Source organism: Cydia pomonella, unplaced genomic scaffold (assembly GCF_033807575.1).
Source record: "Cydia pomonella isolate Wapato2018A unplaced genomic scaffold, ilCydPomo1 PGA_scaffold_48, whole genome shotgun sequence".
NCBI classification, from domain to species: Eukaryota; Metazoa; Arthropoda; class Insecta; order Lepidoptera; family Tortricidae; genus Cydia; species Cydia pomonella.
The window spans coordinates 55,813-76,298 of record NW_026907881.1 but is presented as its reverse complement, the minus strand read 5'-3'; the positions used below and the strand labels follow the sequence as shown (position 1 = coordinate 76,298).

At 36.1% G+C, this 20,486-nt stretch overlaps 2 protein-coding genes across 2 annotated transcripts in view; one reads left to right on the top strand and one right to left on the bottom strand.

Annotated features, from left to right (window-relative positions):
- Positions 1–240: 240 nt before the first annotated feature.
- LOC133534068 (uncharacterized) lies at positions 241–8,064 on the bottom strand. Its single transcript, XM_061873161.1, has 2 exons — positions 6,901–8,064; positions 241–2,026 (listed from the first exon to the last, which is right to left on the bottom strand). Exons 1-2 carry the CDS (start codon positions 7,140–7,142, stop codon positions 1,039–1,041), a joined length of 1,230 nt encoding a protein of 409 aa, XP_061729145.1. The 5' UTR covers positions 7,143–8,064; the 3' UTR covers positions 241–1,038.
- A 5,262-nt stretch (positions 8,065–13,326) lies between these two features.
- Positions 13,327–20,486, top strand: part of LOC133534074 (transcriptional repressor CTCF-like) — a 40,735-nt gene continuing 33,575 nt past the window's right edge. The window contains exons 1-2 of the mRNA XM_061873168.1: positions 13,327–14,498; positions 19,842–19,978. Coding sequence (XP_061729152.1) covers positions 14,255–14,498; positions 19,842–19,978 — 381 coding nt within the window. The 5' untranslated portion in view covers positions 13,327–14,254. The remainder of the gene's footprint in view (positions 14,499–19,841; positions 19,979–20,486) is intronic.

The following is a 20,486-nucleotide window of genomic DNA, read 5'->3' as shown; positions in this document are numbered from 1 at the left end:
GAAAACTTAAAGACCTGTTAATTAAAAAGTGCTATTACTCTATTGATGATTTTTTGAATGATACAACCTTATCCAATTAAAAAACAATGTAAATATTAATAAAATGTAAATCATATTTTCTTATATACCCCATTGTCAAATAATTAATAAATTAAGATTTTTACAAATTGAAAGATATAAATGGAATTTTTAATTATTATCTATAAAAATATTTTTTTGCTGATGTTTAATTTCACCAATTACTTTGTTAGTTAAAATGAAAAATATTTTTAATAATTTTTAAAATGTCTTATATTTTTCCACTAAAAAGACGTGTCATATTGCATATATAATATATAAAAATAGTTTAAATGTTAAATATATAAATATCATGTTTTAGTAAATAGTTTTAGTTATAAGTATATTGCCATATACCCTAACAGGGTTCATGTGAACACTAGCTGTAAAACGCTCTTTGTAAGACCATATGTAACACATGATTAAAAATGCAATAAATGAATTATGAATTATGAATTATTAAATTAGGTACGTCTTTTTCACCTAAATCTATAACAGTACAGTTTGGATACATACATACATACATACATATAATCACGCCTATTTCCCGAAGGGGTAGGCAGAGACCACGGATTTCCACTTGCTACGATCCTGACATACCTCTCGCTTCCTTCACTTTCATGACATTCCTCATACACGCTCGTCGGTTTAGGGTGCTCTTGACCTGGCAGTTTGGATGTAATTCTTTTATCCATTAAATTTTTTCCATTCCCTTCACAAAAATAGTTTTATCTTTTAGATGATTATCAATTAGTCTTCTAAATTCTCTATAATCAACATAACCCTCGTGCCACAAAATACCTAAGTGTTTTTCTATCCATCTCGTCTGCCTCTTTTCACTTTCCGTCAATTTACAAAATCGAAAAGGGGGTTTAATTAAGAAAACTTGAGTGTATTCTTGCGTGCTGTATGCAAATTCTTTGACAATAAATTCGTTTTCTTTTGTTTTAAACACTTGGAGGTCTACAAATATATGCTGCATTACGATATTTTTTTCGTAATATTACTTAAAGGCTTATATTCAAATACACTGTCATTTAAAATCAGACAGTAGGCTGCAGTATTCTTTGGTATATCTGATTCACAGTTCAATTCAACTCTCACATCTACCGAACCGGTTTTCAAGGTTTCGTTTTGGCGAGAGCAGTTTATTACAAATAAAGGAGCTATATCTTTAAAATCTTGAGGGCTTAGCAATGGCGTCTGTAGACGGTTATAATAAGACTGCTGAAATTTCGCGTACTGTTCGTATAATACAGCAAACTTTTCAGCCGAAAAACTGGCATCCAACCTTTCGTACGGAAAGTAGACTGAATTCAAGAAAACCTTAACATCTCTCAAATTACAGTGATCAAAGTGTGACATGTCTTTATTAGCTACATTTTTTCGATCCGTTTTTAATCCAATTATAACATAACGCGGCTTTTCAATTTGAGATGAAGTTTTGATAGACCAAGAATGTTTTGATGTTTCAGGCAAGAGCGGATATTCATACAAATCCCAAGTCCTAAACGCTATCTGAATGGCACGATCTCTTTCCAAACATTTTAGCAAGTTTAATCTTTCTCGATCAGACACCTTAACATGTGGCATGCGCCATACTATTTTAGATATAGTAATATTGTCTATATATTCATTTGCATTTAGTTTCACGCTATTCAAATTAGTATTGGATCTTAAAAGAATAAGTTCATGCTTGCAATTAATTATGATTTTGTTGTAATCCTCAGCAAACCCGAGAATCTTGTTTAAAGGTACAGACACAGAAAATGTACCTTGTGTGTTTTTTGTACCGTTGACATCAAATCCCCATAACTTAGACATGGATGCTTCCAGTTCATTCATAGATACAAGAGATTTTATAGTTGTTGTGACTCCTGGGTTTTTAATTTTGTCAATTTCAATTCCATTTAATTCATATCGAATATCTTGAAATAGATGAAGTATGGGGTTTGTAACAGACTGACATCTACATTTATTTATTTACTCTCTTAGAAATTATTGAATTTGTTTGGAGTGAATTTCGCGCATAATATTCGCACTTGTAATGTGACAGTGGCATCCGGTGACATCTGGCGGTGAATGACTGAACTAGCAGGTAGTTTACTCATGATAATATTGCATAGTACAATATTTGTTTATAATATATTTTTCAATATAAATTCTTAAGTAATGTTTATTGAATAATCGATTAAACACAATAAACTGCTTCGTAAGCTTTTAATTTATTTATGTTATCTTTAGAGATGCCATCTGTTGTAAGGCAGATCAATCTAAATACGCGGGAATAAAAGTGACCAATCATAGACGTGGATAGTAAATATTATCCAATCAAAACTCTGCATTCTGGTTGGGCTTAGGAGTAGGATTAACATGGCGGTTGAGGGGTTCTCATGGGGGAACGAGGTTATTTAAGGAACTGCAAAGTGGATTCGAGGTCTTTTGCCTTCAGCAGAGCGTCGAGTCAAGAAGGAATCCTAACTTGTTCGCAGATACGAGTATAAGCTGCCACCTTCGTTGGAAGCTTAGCGTGTGGATACGGCCAACATGGGCGGGACGCTGTAGGAGCTTCATCCGGACCATGGGCGTGTTGAAAAACACAAAACTATCATGGGTCAGCTGCCAAACAACTACGTGTTACGGTGCAGCAATTTCATATACCTACTTAATTATTTGCATATCATTTTATATCTTGAGGAAACCTAAAATACATATTTCGTTCATTCATAGGCTCCAATGTTTGCTTAATATCAGTAGGATTGTAGGCTTGGTTGATACCTACCGACGAGTTGCCTATAAATAAAATCATTATTTCTATATATGAATAGCGGGTAGGTTGAATAGATCGCGTTGGGTACCCTTCATTGTGGAGCGAGATGACGATTCTTGTGCTCTGTCAATGCAAGTCGGATTCTTGTATGAGAGTGTTATTTTAACTACGACGGCAAAATGGATTGAGATATTTAATTTCATTTGTTCAATGAATTCCTATATCGTGTATATGCTTTTTAAATATAATCAATTTTGAAGATAGGTAAATCAGTGTTCGTGTGTGATATGATTATAGGGTAGGTAGATGCATTCAATTACGATAAGTACTTGATTTGAGTTGTGAAATCATTAGCAAATAAATGAATGTATGTTTAGTAGTAAACGAGCGCGTTTATTATAGTGGATTAACCGTTTACGAAAAGAAGTGGAACGTATGTATTTTCCATGTTTTAATTCAATGGCAAGGGTGGAATGTGTCTCGATTTAGATATAGATGGCATAAGTAGATGTGTTCAATTAGGTTGATAAATAACTTTAGTTGTGTTACACTCGGCGGTCATTTCTTTATCGTTTTATGTAGGTTTAGCCGTCAATATCAGTCATTATTACCATATATAGTATAACACGTAAAGTCATCGAACGGTGTAGGTAATTTAATTCATGAAATGTTTTAACATATATTTAAAATTATTTATTTCTGAATTCTCGGTTCATGTACGAGGAATATCGAGTCCTGTCAGCGGATCCTAAGGGCGCCTGCTTCGTGTCCCGCCATCAATTCCTGGGGTGTTCTGCCTTCGAGAGCTCCTACGCTTCAAATCAAGATGCGGACCTCGCAGATGTGGGCGAAGTTTCACTCCGGTGCAAGCTAGTAGACACGGTGCGTTGGTTCTGATTTATATTTTATCTCAATCTTGACCTGACATATTTATATATCAGATACTTTCATGTTTCAGTGTTAGTGAATTACAGCACTTTGATTGAAAATGTAGGTTGATAGGTTGAGTGTATTAATTATGATGTAATACGCAGTTACATAATTCACCTTTTACAATACTACAAAAATAATTGGTTGTGTAATTATTTGTGCGCGCGTATATAGGTATACGGCCACGTTTGTTTAATTAGCAACCAAGTTCATAAACTAGATTGATATAATTGTTTGGTGAATGAGTTTTACAAAATACTTATTTATTTAGAATGTTATACAAATGGCTAATGATGTAATATTATGTCGCAATACATTATAGGTTTTATTCAATGACTTCTTACAGTAGCTTAATTACTGTGGCTACTGTTATAGGTATTATGTACGTCACTAAGTTTAGATCCTTTGACTTCCACTATTATAGTTTGATTATCATAATTGAAATAATTCTTCCTTTGAATGCCTAGTTGTCTTTATTCATATAGATACTTAGCTTCATATATTCCGTAGGGCGTAAATGTTTAACTCGATTAGAATATTAAGCACTATTTTTGTCTCAATTTCCGGTTCACGGTGGTTGCGGAGCGAGTCTTGTTCCATCAGCGGCTTTCGAGTGTCTCGGTGTCTCCGAGCATCCTCGTCGGTACCTGATCAACCCCACTGCCACGAGCGCCCAGATGCAAGACCTACCTTCTACATGAAGAGGCTGGCTGCACTACGCCGCATCTGTATCTCACGCCTGCACATTGTATCCAGTGCGCCGTCCATTTGCGTGGAACGAGAATTGATCCTGCCTTGCCTTGTCTTCTCATCATGATGTGAGAGCATCGAAGCCCCATCAAGCAGATCTTAATACCTAGCGGTGACGTAACCTTTCAATAAATTATACAAAAGGTTTTAATTTCATAGTCTAGTTATGATAGGAGTATACAAGCGGTTTAAATAATATTCACGATTCCTAACTGCTTACTTATTTGTAGGTAGATAACTGGTGCCTATTTGATACTTATTTTATGATCATGATTCCGTTTTATAGGTACATATCTAAGTATATTACGTATGTTGAAATGTTATTGTGGGTGTATATATTTTGATCATTTGGTATATAGTTTTGCCAATGTATTATACCTGCCCTAATTTATTTGTCATATTGAATCAAATCATATGACTAGAATGTGGTTATTACATTTTGGATTATGTCCAATTGAGAGGATATTATATATATTTACTAATCAATTGTAGTTGTTGAAACCTGTCACAGTGGTTTTATAAGTGGCTGTTTTAACAATGCGGTTTTTGGTTATATTTTGGATTGTCGTTGCATTTGATTGATCCCAGTTATGACTAAAGGTATCAAATCCTAAACCGACTGGCTTTTAATTTAATTAACAGTTGTACTCTTTGCGAGATGTCGCATATGATAATTTAGTATAATGGCTGATCTCATGATATTAGGGGCAACGCTTATATTATTGTCTTGTATATTTTCGTTCTTGGTCACTCATGTCATTTATTTACTATTATCCCGGTTTCAGTACTTGATAGTCTGAACCTTTACGTGTAATATTCCATTAGGCTACATGCCTCAGGTACTGCAGACGGTGCAAGGTCCAAGTGACTTACCTATGGAAACATTTCACGTGGGATTTGCGGCTCGACATACTAGGGAGTTGTCCATAGAGCGGTGTATGCATGATAATTTTATGAGATTCAAAAGGTTGCCTTATGGTTGACTGCAACCAGCTATTTTATTTTACAGTATATTAAGGTAATAAAGTTGTGTGAAGCCAGACTACACCCCGTCGATCCTACCTAATTTTATAGCGTATTTATGAATGTGTTATCATAAGTACTAATATATCTTTACTTATATTTGATCAAAAGGTATCAAATCTTAATCCAACTGGCTTTTAATTTAATTAACAGTCTTACTCTTTGCGTGACGTTGCATATGATAATTTAGTAAAATGGCTGATCTCATGATATTAGGGGCAACGCTTATATCATTGTCTTGTATATTTTCGTTCTTGGTCACTCATGTCATTTATTTACTATTATCCCGGTTTCAGTACTTGATAGTCTGAACCTTTACGTGTAATATTCCATTAGGCTACATGCCTCAGGTACTGCAGACGGTGCAAGGTCCAAGTGACTTACCTATGGAAACATTTCACGTGGGATTTGCGGCTTGACATATTAGGGAGTTGTCCATAGAGCGGCGTATGCATGATAATTTTATGAGATCCAAAAGGTCGCCTTATAGTTGACTGCAACCAGCTATTTTACAGTATACTAATTAAAGTAATACAGTTGTGGGAAGCCAGACTTCACCCGGTCGATATTTATAACACATTTAAGAATACGTCAATCACAACATAAGTGCTAACATATCTTTATTTATATCTGAGCATATTAGTAAACCTTATATATTATTAATAGAATATCCCACAATGGCATTTTATAGGAAGAAGGTAGGGTTTATTATAGTAGTCTTGTAAATAGTATTCAATAATTTTGATAGGATTTTATAATTTCCTATTGGTTCAATGCACTTAAAATAGTGTTTCATTTTATTGACATGGTTTAATATTCGTCTTTCTTTAAGAACGGATATGTTTTGTGCTTGTTGGAACATATTTCAGATTTTATTTTATCATGTAACATGTCTCACACCTCAGAGAGCTTGGGTTGTTATTTATCATGATGTTGGTCTATATTTACCACTAAATGATCACGCCATACCTAATTTAAATGAGGTTTTAATTTGTCTTTATCTGTGACATATTTTGTTATGTTTGTGTACAGGTTAAATTGGGCAGTCAGGTTTTTGTTCCGTCTTGTTTTCCTGACTTAGGTATTTGGCCCTAGTAATCAAGGCGGTATATCCGAATGGGTCCTAATCAGACTTCATTGGATATAGAGTTCATAAATTATTGAATCATATTTAATCAATTTTAATGCAATAAATAAAATTTATTAGCAGTTAATACATTGTTTATTTTATACTTCATCCCTTTTAGCCTAGACCCTTATTTACTAAACTTCGGTATTACTTTCTAAAGGTCTCAATAGAGTTGAGGAAAGTAACAGTATTTCAGCTTACAAAGCTTTTGTAGTAGAGTTTAGTCAGGCTAAGATATTACAGGTTGTTTGTAAAAAGAACACTTTTTACCTCAGCTTTTGTTTCTCTATTGAATGCAGTTATAGTACCTTCTATGTATAAAGAACTTGCTGACGGTAGTACGTAAAGATCTTGTTGGTTTATAGGTATACGTATTTCATCGTTGAAATTAAAACTTTTTACGTACGGTTTATATGAATGGTATTCAAAGCTCTCGATAGAGTTATCAAAGACCAAAGGTTCTGTTAAGTTTAATATACTCATTTTAATAAACGTAGGCTTTGAAGGAATTGCTTGTTTTGTTTTGTAAGTTTCACTTTAGGTCTTCTTTTCGTGATTGCAGGATGAGTACTGGTAATGTTTTTAAGGGAGACTGAAGTTTTATTAAAGTCAATCATTTTTTCTTATATGTAAAAATATCTGAATTTCTTCACCCCGTAAATTAACTAGATTATTGTTAACGTCTAAAATTCTTATCGTTATTGTATTTAAGCTGTTTTGGGTCACAGGAAAGTAAATAACGTTTTTTGGTGTTTCTATAATCCGATAACCAGGTGGCACGTTTGGTACAAACTCATGAATAATATGACTAGGTTTTCCGTTAACGAATGAACCGCTCACTATATCACATTCAATCCGGACTATAGTTGTTGACAGAATGGAGACAGGATAGGGGGATTCAGTTAATATATTAGCTTGAATGGATTCTGAACCGAAGCCAAGTAAATTACCGATAGAGTTTTCTTTGTCGAAATTAATATTTTCAGAGCATAAAATAGATGTCTTTAGGGTATTATTATTGCATGTTAGTGCAAAAGAGCACCCTTGAATATGTTCTTTAAGGTAATCGTCAATATCTTGAAGTTCATAAGATCCTTCTGGTATTTTAATTACTTTGTTTTTACCGTAATAGAAATTATTATTTCTGTTGTCTATGTTGGGTATCGAATTAAAAGTTGACATATACAATACTCCACACTCATATTCACCATCCAGTTGAAGAGCTGGTGAATAGTTTGTTACCAGAGTAGAAGATGTCCCAGTTATAGACAAAGTGAAAGACATTGTGAGAATGATAAACTGTTTATTGTGTGACGATATTTAAACGATTATTCCAATATTGTTTTAAGTACTTTAGACATAAATGACCACAATTGACAGTATTAAACTTTTGGTACGTGTCATAATTATAGTAAAAATCATAAATTTTTAAATACTTCTTTAATTCCAGCGGAGATCACCGTAACTATTAAAATATTCACAATAATTGTTATCTTTTACGTAGGCTACCCAGTGTGTACCATTGTTTTTAGAACTGCCCAAATTAACAATTCCACATTCTACTTTTTTAGGACTCTGGTAAACTGTCTCTCATATAAACTCCTCGAAAATATGGAATATCAGCTGAGTATTTTAAAATGTCAATATTTGAAAGAGCGCGCCTGGGTAACCTCTCATTTAGTTTTTTGAAAATTTTAAACATAATCCTTTACCATTTTTATATGGCTTAATGTGTAACCCTTTTCCTAATGCAATAGATTCCATCATCTTGTTATGTCGTTCTGATTCCGCTAAATTCTTTCTTGCGGCTTTATAATCACCTACAGCTTTGGCAATTCCGGCAGCACCTCCTGCTAATGATCCCAGCGCAGACAGACCAGCAAAAATAGGTATCAACGGTAAGAACCCACCAGTTTTTGGAATTGGTATGAGACGAGGTACCCGTACCTTGGCATTGGTATTAAAAACTTTTTTTGCAGCAATAAGTGCTCGATCAATTATATTACAACCTTTTGTTTTTGGTTTCTTTTTTAATTCAGAGCGTATCTTGGTCACAAAACGTTTAAACGGTTTTACACCCGCACCTGCCTTTATTTTAGACTTCATCACTTTGCTTACTAACCACGAAGCAATTTTTTCTCCTCTCTCTGCATCTTTCGACTTTTTTCTTTGTTTCGCCATTTCGTATAGTTCTAAATCTGCACGATGTCTATCAGCTAAATCAGAATAACTATCATATGCTATGTCGTGTTTCATACACGCATTATCTAACGCGTTAATTCCTTTATCACCTCTTTGTAACCTTTTGCGCAATTTTGTTCCCGGGCCACAATAGCCAAACCAGCCAGGTAAGTGTAATTCAAAGGGTAAATTATTAATAGCGCTGTTTAGGAGTCCTCTCCCTTTCATATCCCGTAAGATAATAACACATTCGTTAAAAATAAAGCATATAAATATTATTAAACAACAGCACTTTTATCAATCCAACTGTTTTCGCTATCATTAAGACCTAACCATTTAACATACAACTTTCTACCCTTTTTTTTAATAACCTTTTCTACAAGGTAAACGTTTGGATGGTTGGTTTTCAGAAGTTGTTCTTCATAAAATGTACCGAGTATAGTGTTTCTACGCTGATCTTGAATGTGATACGTAACAGGTTGAGTGCGATTTACATGTTTAATAGTAAAAAGTTCTGTTGACCAATTGGGTGTGTAGCCTTTGTTAAAGACGCTTTTATACTTGCTTATGCGTACACAATCCCCTATATTGAATTTATAAGGTAAATTGGGTTGTGATTTTTCTATATTCTTTGATACTTGGATTTCATTATCAATATTTATATCAACAGGTCTAAATTTTGTTGTGCTATGTACAGTTTGATTATACGATTTTACTACATCGTCTAACGGTTTGCCAACCCATTTATAGTTACCAACTAAACTAAAATATTTGTATAGTTTGAATTTAAGTGTTTTTATAAACCTTTCAACAATTGATGCCTTCTTAATTGAATACGTTGAGTAATGATTTACTTTTAATGATTTTAAATAGCAATCAAATACATTATTGTAGAATTCTTTTCCTAGGTCAGTTTGTAAATTTTTAGGTCTTCGTTTAGATGTTTTTAATATTAGTTCAAAAGCATTTTTGACTTCCATTTTAGTTTTAGACTTAATAGGTGTACACCATGCATACTTTGAAAATGTATCAATAACAGTTAAAATATATTTATATCCTCTGTTTAAAGTATGAAGCTTTTGTAAATCGATCAAATCAGCTTGCCATAAATCATCTATTCCTTTTAGTACAACCGATCGTCGCTTAAAATTTCTTCGCGCTGATCGATGGATCTCGTTCACTATTTGTTGTTTTATCATTATTTATTTTCTTTAAAATATCATCTATCTCCTTCTTCGTGTAAAAGTTCAGTTTTAACTGAGTTACGAGTTGATGAATTTGATTATTTATTGTGTTAAACAAAGAGTCTATATATTTCTTTTAGTACATATTTTCAATGTATTCGTCGACGTACTGCTTGTTAACTGCATCATCAGAAGACAATGGTTTAACAACACCTTTTAACCTTAAAGATTTTAAATCAAAATGTCCTGCTTCTGTTCGGAGCAAAGCCTTGTACTTGAGCTCTTGCACTTCACCGGTACGCAAACGTTTATGAATATGGTGGCCGAATTTGTCTATATTCATTTTTATACTTGAATGTCAACCTTCAACTGACAGGGAAAAAAAGAGTATTCATTTATATAATATTTGTTAAGCCGGCTTTACGTAATTCTTCAATGAAAGATATGATTTCGTTATCTAGCCCTGTATTGCCAGCGTCACGCGATGCAATAAGTAGTTTTAATCGTTCTACTAATTCGTTTGGGTCATCCCAATACACATATGAGATGTCTCTTTTAACTTTTTCATTGATGGCAAACCTTCGCCGGATACATATAATTCTTCACTTACTGTACGTTGCTTGGATAATTTGAAAAGAGGTTTTATAACGTATAAATATTTCATACCCTTGTTGCTTTTTATTGGCTTATTCGGATCGAAGTCACGTCTATGTGCATTCGTTTTCAATAATAATGTTTTATATGATCTTTTATCATCTTCAGTTACTAATTTTAAGTCAGGTACCTTCTTAAACAATAAATCGTTTAAGCCTTGTGTTAAAAAATAGCTTTCTCCACCTATCAAGAGCTTGTCATCATTCACAGAAATTGGATAAGATCCTAGCATTAGCTTACCGCGCTCATTACGCACACCAAATGGAATGTTAATGTTAAAATATTGTTTTTTTCCAAGCAGGATCTTCGCGAGGAGAAAAGTACGAGTCTGACGTTCTAAATGAAGCATTATTTGTTGAGTCAGAATCGCTTTGGTTGTCACTTTCATGAGATGTAGAATCACTGTCATTCAATTCATTTTCACTATAATTTAAGTTAGATTCAGATGATTTTCTCAGTAATGTTTTATTATCTAAACTTTCTTTCATTCCATCTTCAGAAGGACTATAATTTAATGTTTTTACCGACTTGTTCCATTTAAACCTATCATTACCAAAATCCGTGTCACAAATGTTCAAATTGCTAGCATTATTACTATTATTATTCTGTTTTACCATTTCACTAAGAGCGTCTGTGATTGGTTTCAACATTGCTTCCAGCATTATATTATCGTTTGATTTAACATCACGAATGAGCTTAACTTTTTTTCTTACTGCTTCAGCAGATTGGACAACTTTTTGTTTAAATAATTTCTCTTCGTTAATTTTATGTTTCATGTCCGAACTATGTGGTTCCATTTTAAATAATAAAATTTTAATATAAATACTATGCTTTATGTATCCACTTAATCTAGCACGATAAATGTATCAAAACCTTTTCTATAACATCCAGAATTTCTATTACAATCTTTATTTATAACTACGTAATCAAACGGCATATTCCATACTTGTCCACACATTTCACGAAACTGCGACCACGACATATCACTTCCTACATGTTCGTCATAAACATGCTTCAAATTAATATCATCTTGTTTAAAAAGAATGATTAAGTTGGCATTATCTCTTATTAATTGTTTAGGTATTTTACTATACGTTTGATTCAGATAGAAGCTATCTATATTTTTATGCCTTCCCATTGCAAAGTAATCTCGTATATTATTCTGATTTTCACACGCAACATCGTCAAATATCATGATTGAATTATTGTTCGCTGCATGGGGACTCAAGATTTCATCATTTTCACTATATTTTTGAAATGAAACTGATGGAACCAGCTTTAAAACTTGTTCTAGAAATGCATGCTGACGTGACAAAGCCAATTTTCAATTTTAAAAATATACTCAGTTTTAATGGGAGAGTTATATTTGCAAAATTGAACTTACTTTTTTATTAAATCATTTACAAATGGCCAGTTCTAAAAACTTTCAGTGCCACCCTCGTATGGCAAATAATTTTAGACCAACCCCTCCATAACTGCAAACAACAAAATGTGTTTTTGCGGCCCCAAATTGTAATCAACGTCTTCTCAATTGTCGCTTTTCACTGGTTCACTAATGTTTAACCAAAACAATGTTGGCAAATTTTCATTTTACAAAAAACGTTTCACCAAAGTATTATTTGGCAAATATGTTATTCCGCAAATGTATCATTTTACAAAAAGTCACTTGACAAATAATCATTTAGTAAATATTTGATTATATTCGCACTTGTAATTTGATTTGGTCAAAATTAAATGTTTCAATTCGACCCATAATATAAATGATTAGTACAGAAACACATGTCAAATAATACATTATAGGAAACATTTTTTGACCAATGATAGATTTATTTGTTAACTTTGTTGTTAAATAATCATTTGTCAAAAAGATCTGTTATGAAATGAAATTTTATTAGTTACTTAATTATTTGGTAATAAGAATAATTTGTCAAAAATATTGTTGTAAAAAAATGATTTGCTAAAATATAATTTTGCCAGTAGTTGGTTGTCAAGTGTCAATTTGCTAAACATCTTTTGGCCAAACGACAGGACACCGTTTTAAGTATCTTTATTTTTTCTAGGTAGGCTTAGTTTTAGTAGTTTTATTTTATAAGTAGTCATAATTTAATTTTATCCAAAATATATGGCGAACAAATGTTTCCTATGTCACCGCATTTAAGAATGATTCCGCTTCTAATTTAATTTTTTTTTCGCAAGTGTGATGAAAAACATTGTGTAACTCCAATGGGACTTAAATCAATAAATAAAATAAAATAGCCTTTATTACTGAGATAGCGTATATATAGGGTTCAGTGTGCCTCCTGGCTAAGGCCTCTAAATCTCTCCAGTGGTTCATAGCCGCTCTTCTCCAAAACGGTCCCGCTGTTAGCGTTATTTCGTCTTCCCACCTGCAGAACTGTGGGCGTTTCTTGCGAATATATCCTCTAGGGTACCAGTTTGTTATTTCTTTACTCCACTTTCCTTCTTTAGACCGCATCATATGTCCCGTCCATTTCTATTTTAATTGGTCTATTCTATGTAAAATATCTGTAAATTTGATCTTTTCTCTATGTTAATATTTCTAGTACCATGGGACTTAGTCAATTTGTAAAATATTATAATGTCGTAAAATATGTATTATTTATTTAGAAGCACTGGCCTTGCGGTAAGAGCGTGCGACTTGCAATCCAGAGGTCGCGGGTTCAAACCTCATATCAATGAGTTTTTCGGAACATCGTGAGGAAACCGGACTAATCCCAATATGGCCTAGTTTACCCTCTGGGTTGGAAGGTCAGATGGCAGTCGCATTCGTAAATACTCGGGATTGGTTGCCAAGAGGTGACGACCAGTTTGGCCTAGTGGGTAGTGACCATGCCTACGAAGCTGATGGTCCCGGGTTCAAATACTGGTAAGGGCAATTATTCGTGTGATGAGCATGGATATTTGTTCCTGAGTCATGGGTGTTTTCTATGTATTTAAGTATTTCTTCTTCTTCTTCTTTCTTCTTTAGCCCTTCTCTACCCTTTGGGTGTAGGCCTCCTTCATTTTATGCCACTCGTCACGGTTCTGTGCGACCTGGAGCCACTTCTTCCCCGCAGTCCTTTTGATGTCGTCGTCCCAACGCATCTGGGGTCTACTTTGAGGACGTTCCTCCCCCCATGGTCGCCACTCCAATAGACGTTTGCTCCACGAATCGGTTTTTCGTGCTATATGACCGGCCCATTCCCACTTCAGTCTGGCTACGCGTTTTACAACATCGGTGACCTTGCTCTTCTGTCGCAGCCACTCATTCGTTTTACGGTCTCTCAATGTGGTCCCAACTAGTTTTCTCTCTATCGCCCGTTGGACAACGCTTAACTTATGTAGTATGTCCTTGGTGAAGACCCAGGTTTCGGCTCCATAAGTTTATATTTATATATTATAGTTTTATTCCATTTAAGTATTTATAAATATATATATTATATATATCGTTGTCTAAGTACCCCCAACACAAGCCTTAATGAGCTTACTGTGGGACTTAGTCAATTTGTGTAATAATGTCCTATAATATTTAAATTTAATATAATAATATTTATTTAAAGCGGACTCTAGGCTCCCATGAACCGTGGCAATATGCCGGGACAACGCGAGGAAGAATATTTATTATTTATTTATAATAAGCTCCCTTCCAGCTACCTCCTTCTCCGACACATGAAAACCCACTCAGAAGACCGGCCGTACAAGTGCAAGGTGTGCGAGCGGGGCTTCAAGACCATGGCCTCTCTGCAGAACCACGTCAACATGCACAACGGGGTCAAACCACACGTCTGCAAGTACTGCAACAGTCCCTTCACCACCTCAGGTCAGTACTTAATTATTATTATTTTATTTGATACACTAGCAGCTCTTGGAGCTGATGCGTGTATATCGCAGCACTTGTGTTTATTTAGCACTTTTTAATGTTGTAAAATGTGTATCTCGCTTTGTGTGGTAGGGCACAGCCAGTGGATGTCATTCCAGATCTAGAGCAGAGCCCAACTGGGGAAGTACCTCCACCTTACAGAAAGCCGCAGCCAAATAACACTAGACCCTACTCATAGTGTTGTGTTCTTGCCGGTGAGTAAGGTTGCCAGAGCTCAACGAGGGTGCGGAGTGTTAGGGTCGGCAACGCGCATGTAACTCCTCTGGAGTTGCGGGCGTACATAGGCTACGGAGACTGCTTACCATCAGGCGGGCCGTATGCTTGTTTGCCACCGACGTAGTATAAAAAAAAACTAGTCTATTTTTGAAAGAGTTCACTGACGGTGCACTAACAACAGATTCTGGTAGAGAGTTCCACACATTTACTACACGATTTGGCAAGAAGCGTTTCCTAGGGTTGCTAGCACATGGAGGTTTGACTAGTTTTTTTAGAGTGTCCTCTCAACCTTACATTCTGGCTTGATATAATAATAATAATAATAATAAAATTCTTTATTGTGCACTACTAAAGAAAAACTCATAATACAAACAATACAGGACTTAAATTAGTAGGTATATAACAACAGGCGGACTTATCGCTATAAAGCGATCTCTTCCAGACAACCTTCAGATAGCGAACCGGTGGCAAGAAATAGGCTATTGGGCAGTGCAAAACAACAATAAAACAAGTATACTTATAATATGTTAATTTTAAATTATAAACTACAAACAATAAAACATACACTACATAAACTACATAAATTATTTAAATTACAATAATACACTACATAAACCTACATAAATAAATATTAAGCATTCTAGGGAGTGAAGTAACAACCAGGTAGAGAAAATAAAGGAGAATTTAATGACCAGGACTAAGAAAGTGATAAATAATGCTCTTTAAGACGTTTTTTAAAAATGGTTAAGGATTGAGCTCGTTTTATATCAATGGGCAAAGCATTCCACATTCTTACAGACTGGAAAGTGAAGGATTTGATGTAGAACTTACTAGATGACCGAGGGGGAGCAAGAAGAAGATTTTGAGAACACCTAACAGACGAAAGAAAACTAAACCGCTTTTTAAGGTAACCAGGAGTATTAGGAATAAATAAGGTACTGTAGAGAAGAGAAAGGATATGCGTATTACGTCGAAAACGTATCGGTAACCACTTGAGCTGTGACCGAAAGCTGGAGACATGGTCAAATTTCCGTAGCCCAAAAATGAAACGAATGCACACATTTTGAAGACGTTCAAGCTTGTTTAATTGCTCTTCTGTAAGATCGAGATAAGATATGTCAGCATAGTCTAGAATAGGAAGAAGAAGTGATTGCGCCAGCGCAATTTTAGTGGCAAGCGGTAAAAAGTTGCGGAGACGCCTAAGCGATCCCACGGCAGCAAAAATTTTTCGTCCAACCTCATTAAGTTGCGGACCCCAAGAAAGAGTACGATCCAAAATCACTCCCAGATTCTTAACTTGGGACGAGTACGGGATCTGGACCCCATCGAATAAGATAGGAGGCAGACTCTCAAAATTCACCTTTGCTATATTCATAGGGCTACCAATAATAATGACTTGAGTCTTCGCAGGATTAACTTTAATTCCATAACAGGAGCTCCAGTGCAGAATGCGTTCTAAATCAGAGTTGGTGGATTGAATCAGAGAAGATAAGTTAGCAATCGGGCACTGTGAGTAAATTTGGAGATCGTCGGCATACAAATGATAAGAGGAAAGGAGGTCACGAGAAATAGAATTAATAAAGATAGAGAAAAGGAGGGGAGACAACACGCCACCTTGCGGGACGCCAGCCAGTGTGTTGCACCACGATGAACGAGTGTCCTCAATTTTAATCCGTTGCCGACGACCTTCCAAGTAACTACGAAACCACCTAATTGCAGAAGGAGATATGTTAAGGCTACTTAGTACCCCTATCAATATATCAAAGTCTACAGTATTGAAAGCGTTAGTAAAGTCGAGTAATGTCAGTACCGTAAGCATCCCTTTATCCATTCCTGAGCGGATGTCGTCTGTGATTTTGACTAGAGCTGTAGCCGTGCTGCAACCAGATCGGAAACCGGATTGAAATGGATTAAGAAGGGAGTTTCTATTTAAGAACGAAGTAAGCTGGAAGTGCACTAGGCGCTCTAGAACTTTAGAAAGAAAAGGCAAGATAGAGATTGGTCTGTAATCAGAGAAGGAAGACGGATTCGGTTTTTTTGGAATGGGAATTACGTCGGCATCTTTCCAAGTATTTGGGAAAGAAGAGGAGGAAATGGAAGCGTTAAAGATGCTAGTAATTATAGGGACAAGAAGGTCTAGAAGCGGAATGATCATGTTGCGGCCCACACAGTCGACACCAACGACATTCGAGGTAATGTAACGGATATTCTTCTCAACATCGCTGGTAGTGAATGGCGTAAAAATAAAGGGAGAAAAACCAGGCGTTGGAGAAGAAGAAATACAAGTAAGGGTTTCAGCCTTACGTGAGCCGCTAAGAAAAGTGGAAGAGGAAAAATGCTGATTAAGTAGGTTAACGTCTAAGTCAATGGGAATAGAAGAACTGCTAGATTTACCAATACCATATGTCTTTAGAAATTTCCAGATTTTGGCAGGTTCACCCCTTTCTACTGACTGATGAATGTGGTGCCTTTGGGCGTCACGGCACACCGTACTGCAGCGATTTCGTAAAGCATGGTATTTGGCTTTGTTCTTGTCCGTGGGTTTCAATTTGAACTTGCACTTAGCTAAATTCTTTTTCACTATTAAAGCTCTAATCTCATCGGTAAGCCAAGGAGCTGGTAGATGTTTAATTTTGATTGGCCGAATTGGAGCATGGACATCGTAGAGCTCAATGAGAAGGGAATTAAAAACCGCCACTTTCTCATCAACAGTGCCAGCGTTATCGATAACGCCCCAATCAATTTTACAGGCATCTTCAAGAAGCTTAACGACGTCAAGCCGACTAAAATTACGCTGAAGAACAACTTTCGGTTTGGCTTTTGGAGGACGAATTTTGTAAGAAAGGAAAAGTAGATCGTGGTAAGAGAAGGAATCGGCAGAGTGTTGACTGTATTTTGCAACGTGGGAGGGAGATGAAACAAGAGTGAGATCAAGAAGTGAAGGGGTACAGTTGGGAAAGTGGTGTGTGGCATTGGAAGGTAAAATAGTAAGATTACATGCTTCCACGAGGGATTTCAAAGACCTTGAGCGTGAATCGTTTTTCAAAAGGCAAGTGTTAAAATCCCCCATGATAACATGATGATTATAAGAAGGTATGAGATCTTCGAGTACCTTTTCGAAAGAAGAAAAATAGTCGATATGGAGAGAGGGAGAGTAAAAAACTCCAAGGAGAATTTTTGTATGAGAAATATTCAATTCGATGAAAAGGTGTTCAGCGGTATTAAGACAAGAGGTTGAAGCAGAAATTACTGAATAAGGAACATGTGACCGAAGGTAAATGGCCACACCACCACCACCTTTACCAATGCGATCATTTCGAATTAAATGGAACCCCGGCAAAGAATAAGAAGTTGAAGGCAGACAAGGTTTAAACCATGATTCCGAGACAAGGATAGCATGTATTCCGGTTAGATCAAAAGTAGTTAAAAAGTCATTGTAATGAGCGGGAATACTTTGCGCATTAATATGTATGATGTTTAAGTTTTTAGGGACATCAGCCAATTGACTATTAAGAGCATCACGCAGAGGGGGTGGGAGGCTATAAAAACTACCATCATCGTTATCTGAAGAGTATATGTATAGGTCTGTATAGGTCTTTAATATTTGGAACATTGTAGTGTCCAGTCAATTCATACGAACCATGTAGGTTTACTTTTAAAATACTGACGTTTGTAATTTAATATTATTGTTTTTAAAAAAAGTCCCATATCCATATGCCAGGAAATGCTTATAAGGAAATGGCGATGGATCGGACACATGCTTCGTAGACCGGACAACCACCTGTCCAAAAAAAAATAAAACCATGGTGTCCGCTGGCAATAGCCTGGCAGGAGACGGTCAGGGCGGCCTCATCAGATGGAGGCGATCAGTTGAGAAGGAGGCTCGCTCAACTGGACTCATCTGGAAACGACAAATGGGAAATTCTTCTGCGAGTCCCTAATGAAACCCCTGAACAGAATTATATCATCTTCATGTTGAAAAAGATTTACTTTCATTAATTTAATAGGCGTTCAAAATATTTTACACAATTTTCAATCGTCGCTGAATGCCAGATAAGTATGTATGTATACATGTATGTATGTGTTGATTGTACATAGAAATAGAAAACACGAAAAACAAAGTTACAGAGTAAATTAAATACAACAAAGGTGAACTTATCCCTGTATGGGATCTCTTCCAGTTAACCGATAGGTCTGTGCCTTCAATGCCTAACCTGTCAAATATGGAAGGTAGGTAAGGAATGAAATCCCCATGTACCAAAAAGTGTCTGTTAAAAAACCTTAAATAGGTGGCGCTACAATACCTAGAATATTTGCAAAAAAAAAACAAATCATAGACAGCGCACTTCACTCCGTCAATAACGCCTAGGTTCTTAGCTACTCTAGCGCTACTCTGGAGAGTTTTGGAACTTTTATCTATAGCTGACAGCTGGACACTTGCAACAGTTCTGCCTATGGAGATTTCATTCTTGTCAAAAAATGACAACATGGCGGACGAATTTTTGAAATGTCAACGTAGGTATATAAGAATTATTTCGCTCAAAATGTATATTTTTCTTCGCAAGTGTAATGAAAAATTGTGTGTAACTCGGGGGGTAAGAGTATTGCAAACTCGGGTCTTTAATTCCTTATCACCCTCGTGTCCAATATTTTACTTACACCCCTCGTTGCACAATGTATTATTACAGTACATATGGTGCTACTTTACCGCACTAGTACGAAAATGAGCATATTACGTGACTGTGTCGAACATTTAAAGGGCCATATGTACTGTAAAACATTGTACGATACATGTGCGAATATTTTTCGCACTTGTATCGTAATGTACTATTACAGTACATATGGTGCTACATTCCTGCACGCGTGCGGGGATGAGCACTTTCCGTGCATATGTCGAAACTTTAATGAGCCATATGTACTGTAAAACGTTGTACGATACCATGTGAATAGGTAATTCGCAACTCGTTTCGATTTAAAAAACTCCCTTCGGTCGTGTTTTAATTTATCGCCACTCGTTACGAATTTCCTTTTTTCGCACTTGTATCGTAATGTACTATTGTCGTACAGGCGAGCTGGTACGCCACGTCCGCTACCGGCACACGCACGAGAAGCCGCACAAGTGCACAGAGTGCGACTACGCGTCGGTCGAGTTGTCCAAGCTGAGGCGACACGTGCGGTGTCACACTGGCGAGCGACCCTACCAGGTACACCCCTGTCCTACCCTACCAGGTACACCCCTGTCCTACCCTACCAGGTACACCCCTGTCCTACCCTAGCAGGTAAACCCCTGTCCTACCCTACCAGGTACACCCCTGTCCTACCCTAGCAGGTACACCCCTGTCCTACCCTACCAGGTACACCCCTGTCCTACCCTAGCAGGTACACCCCTGTCCTACCCTACCAGGTACACCCCTGTCCTACCCTACCAGGTACACCCCTGTCCTACCCTACCAAGTACACCCCTGTTCTACCCTAGCAGGTACACCCCTGTCCTACCCTAGCAGGTACACCCCTGTCCTACCGTATACGCTGTACTAACATTTATTATTTCCTATTATGAAGACTACTATCGCTACCATCAGTGTGGGACAGGGACACATATATATACACCGTGTTTTTATTGAATTCCGTTAACTTTGGGGTACCGTTAAGTACGTTTAAGGAAATTAAATGGCATAGTTAAATAAAAAAAATAAAAATTTTTTTTTAGTA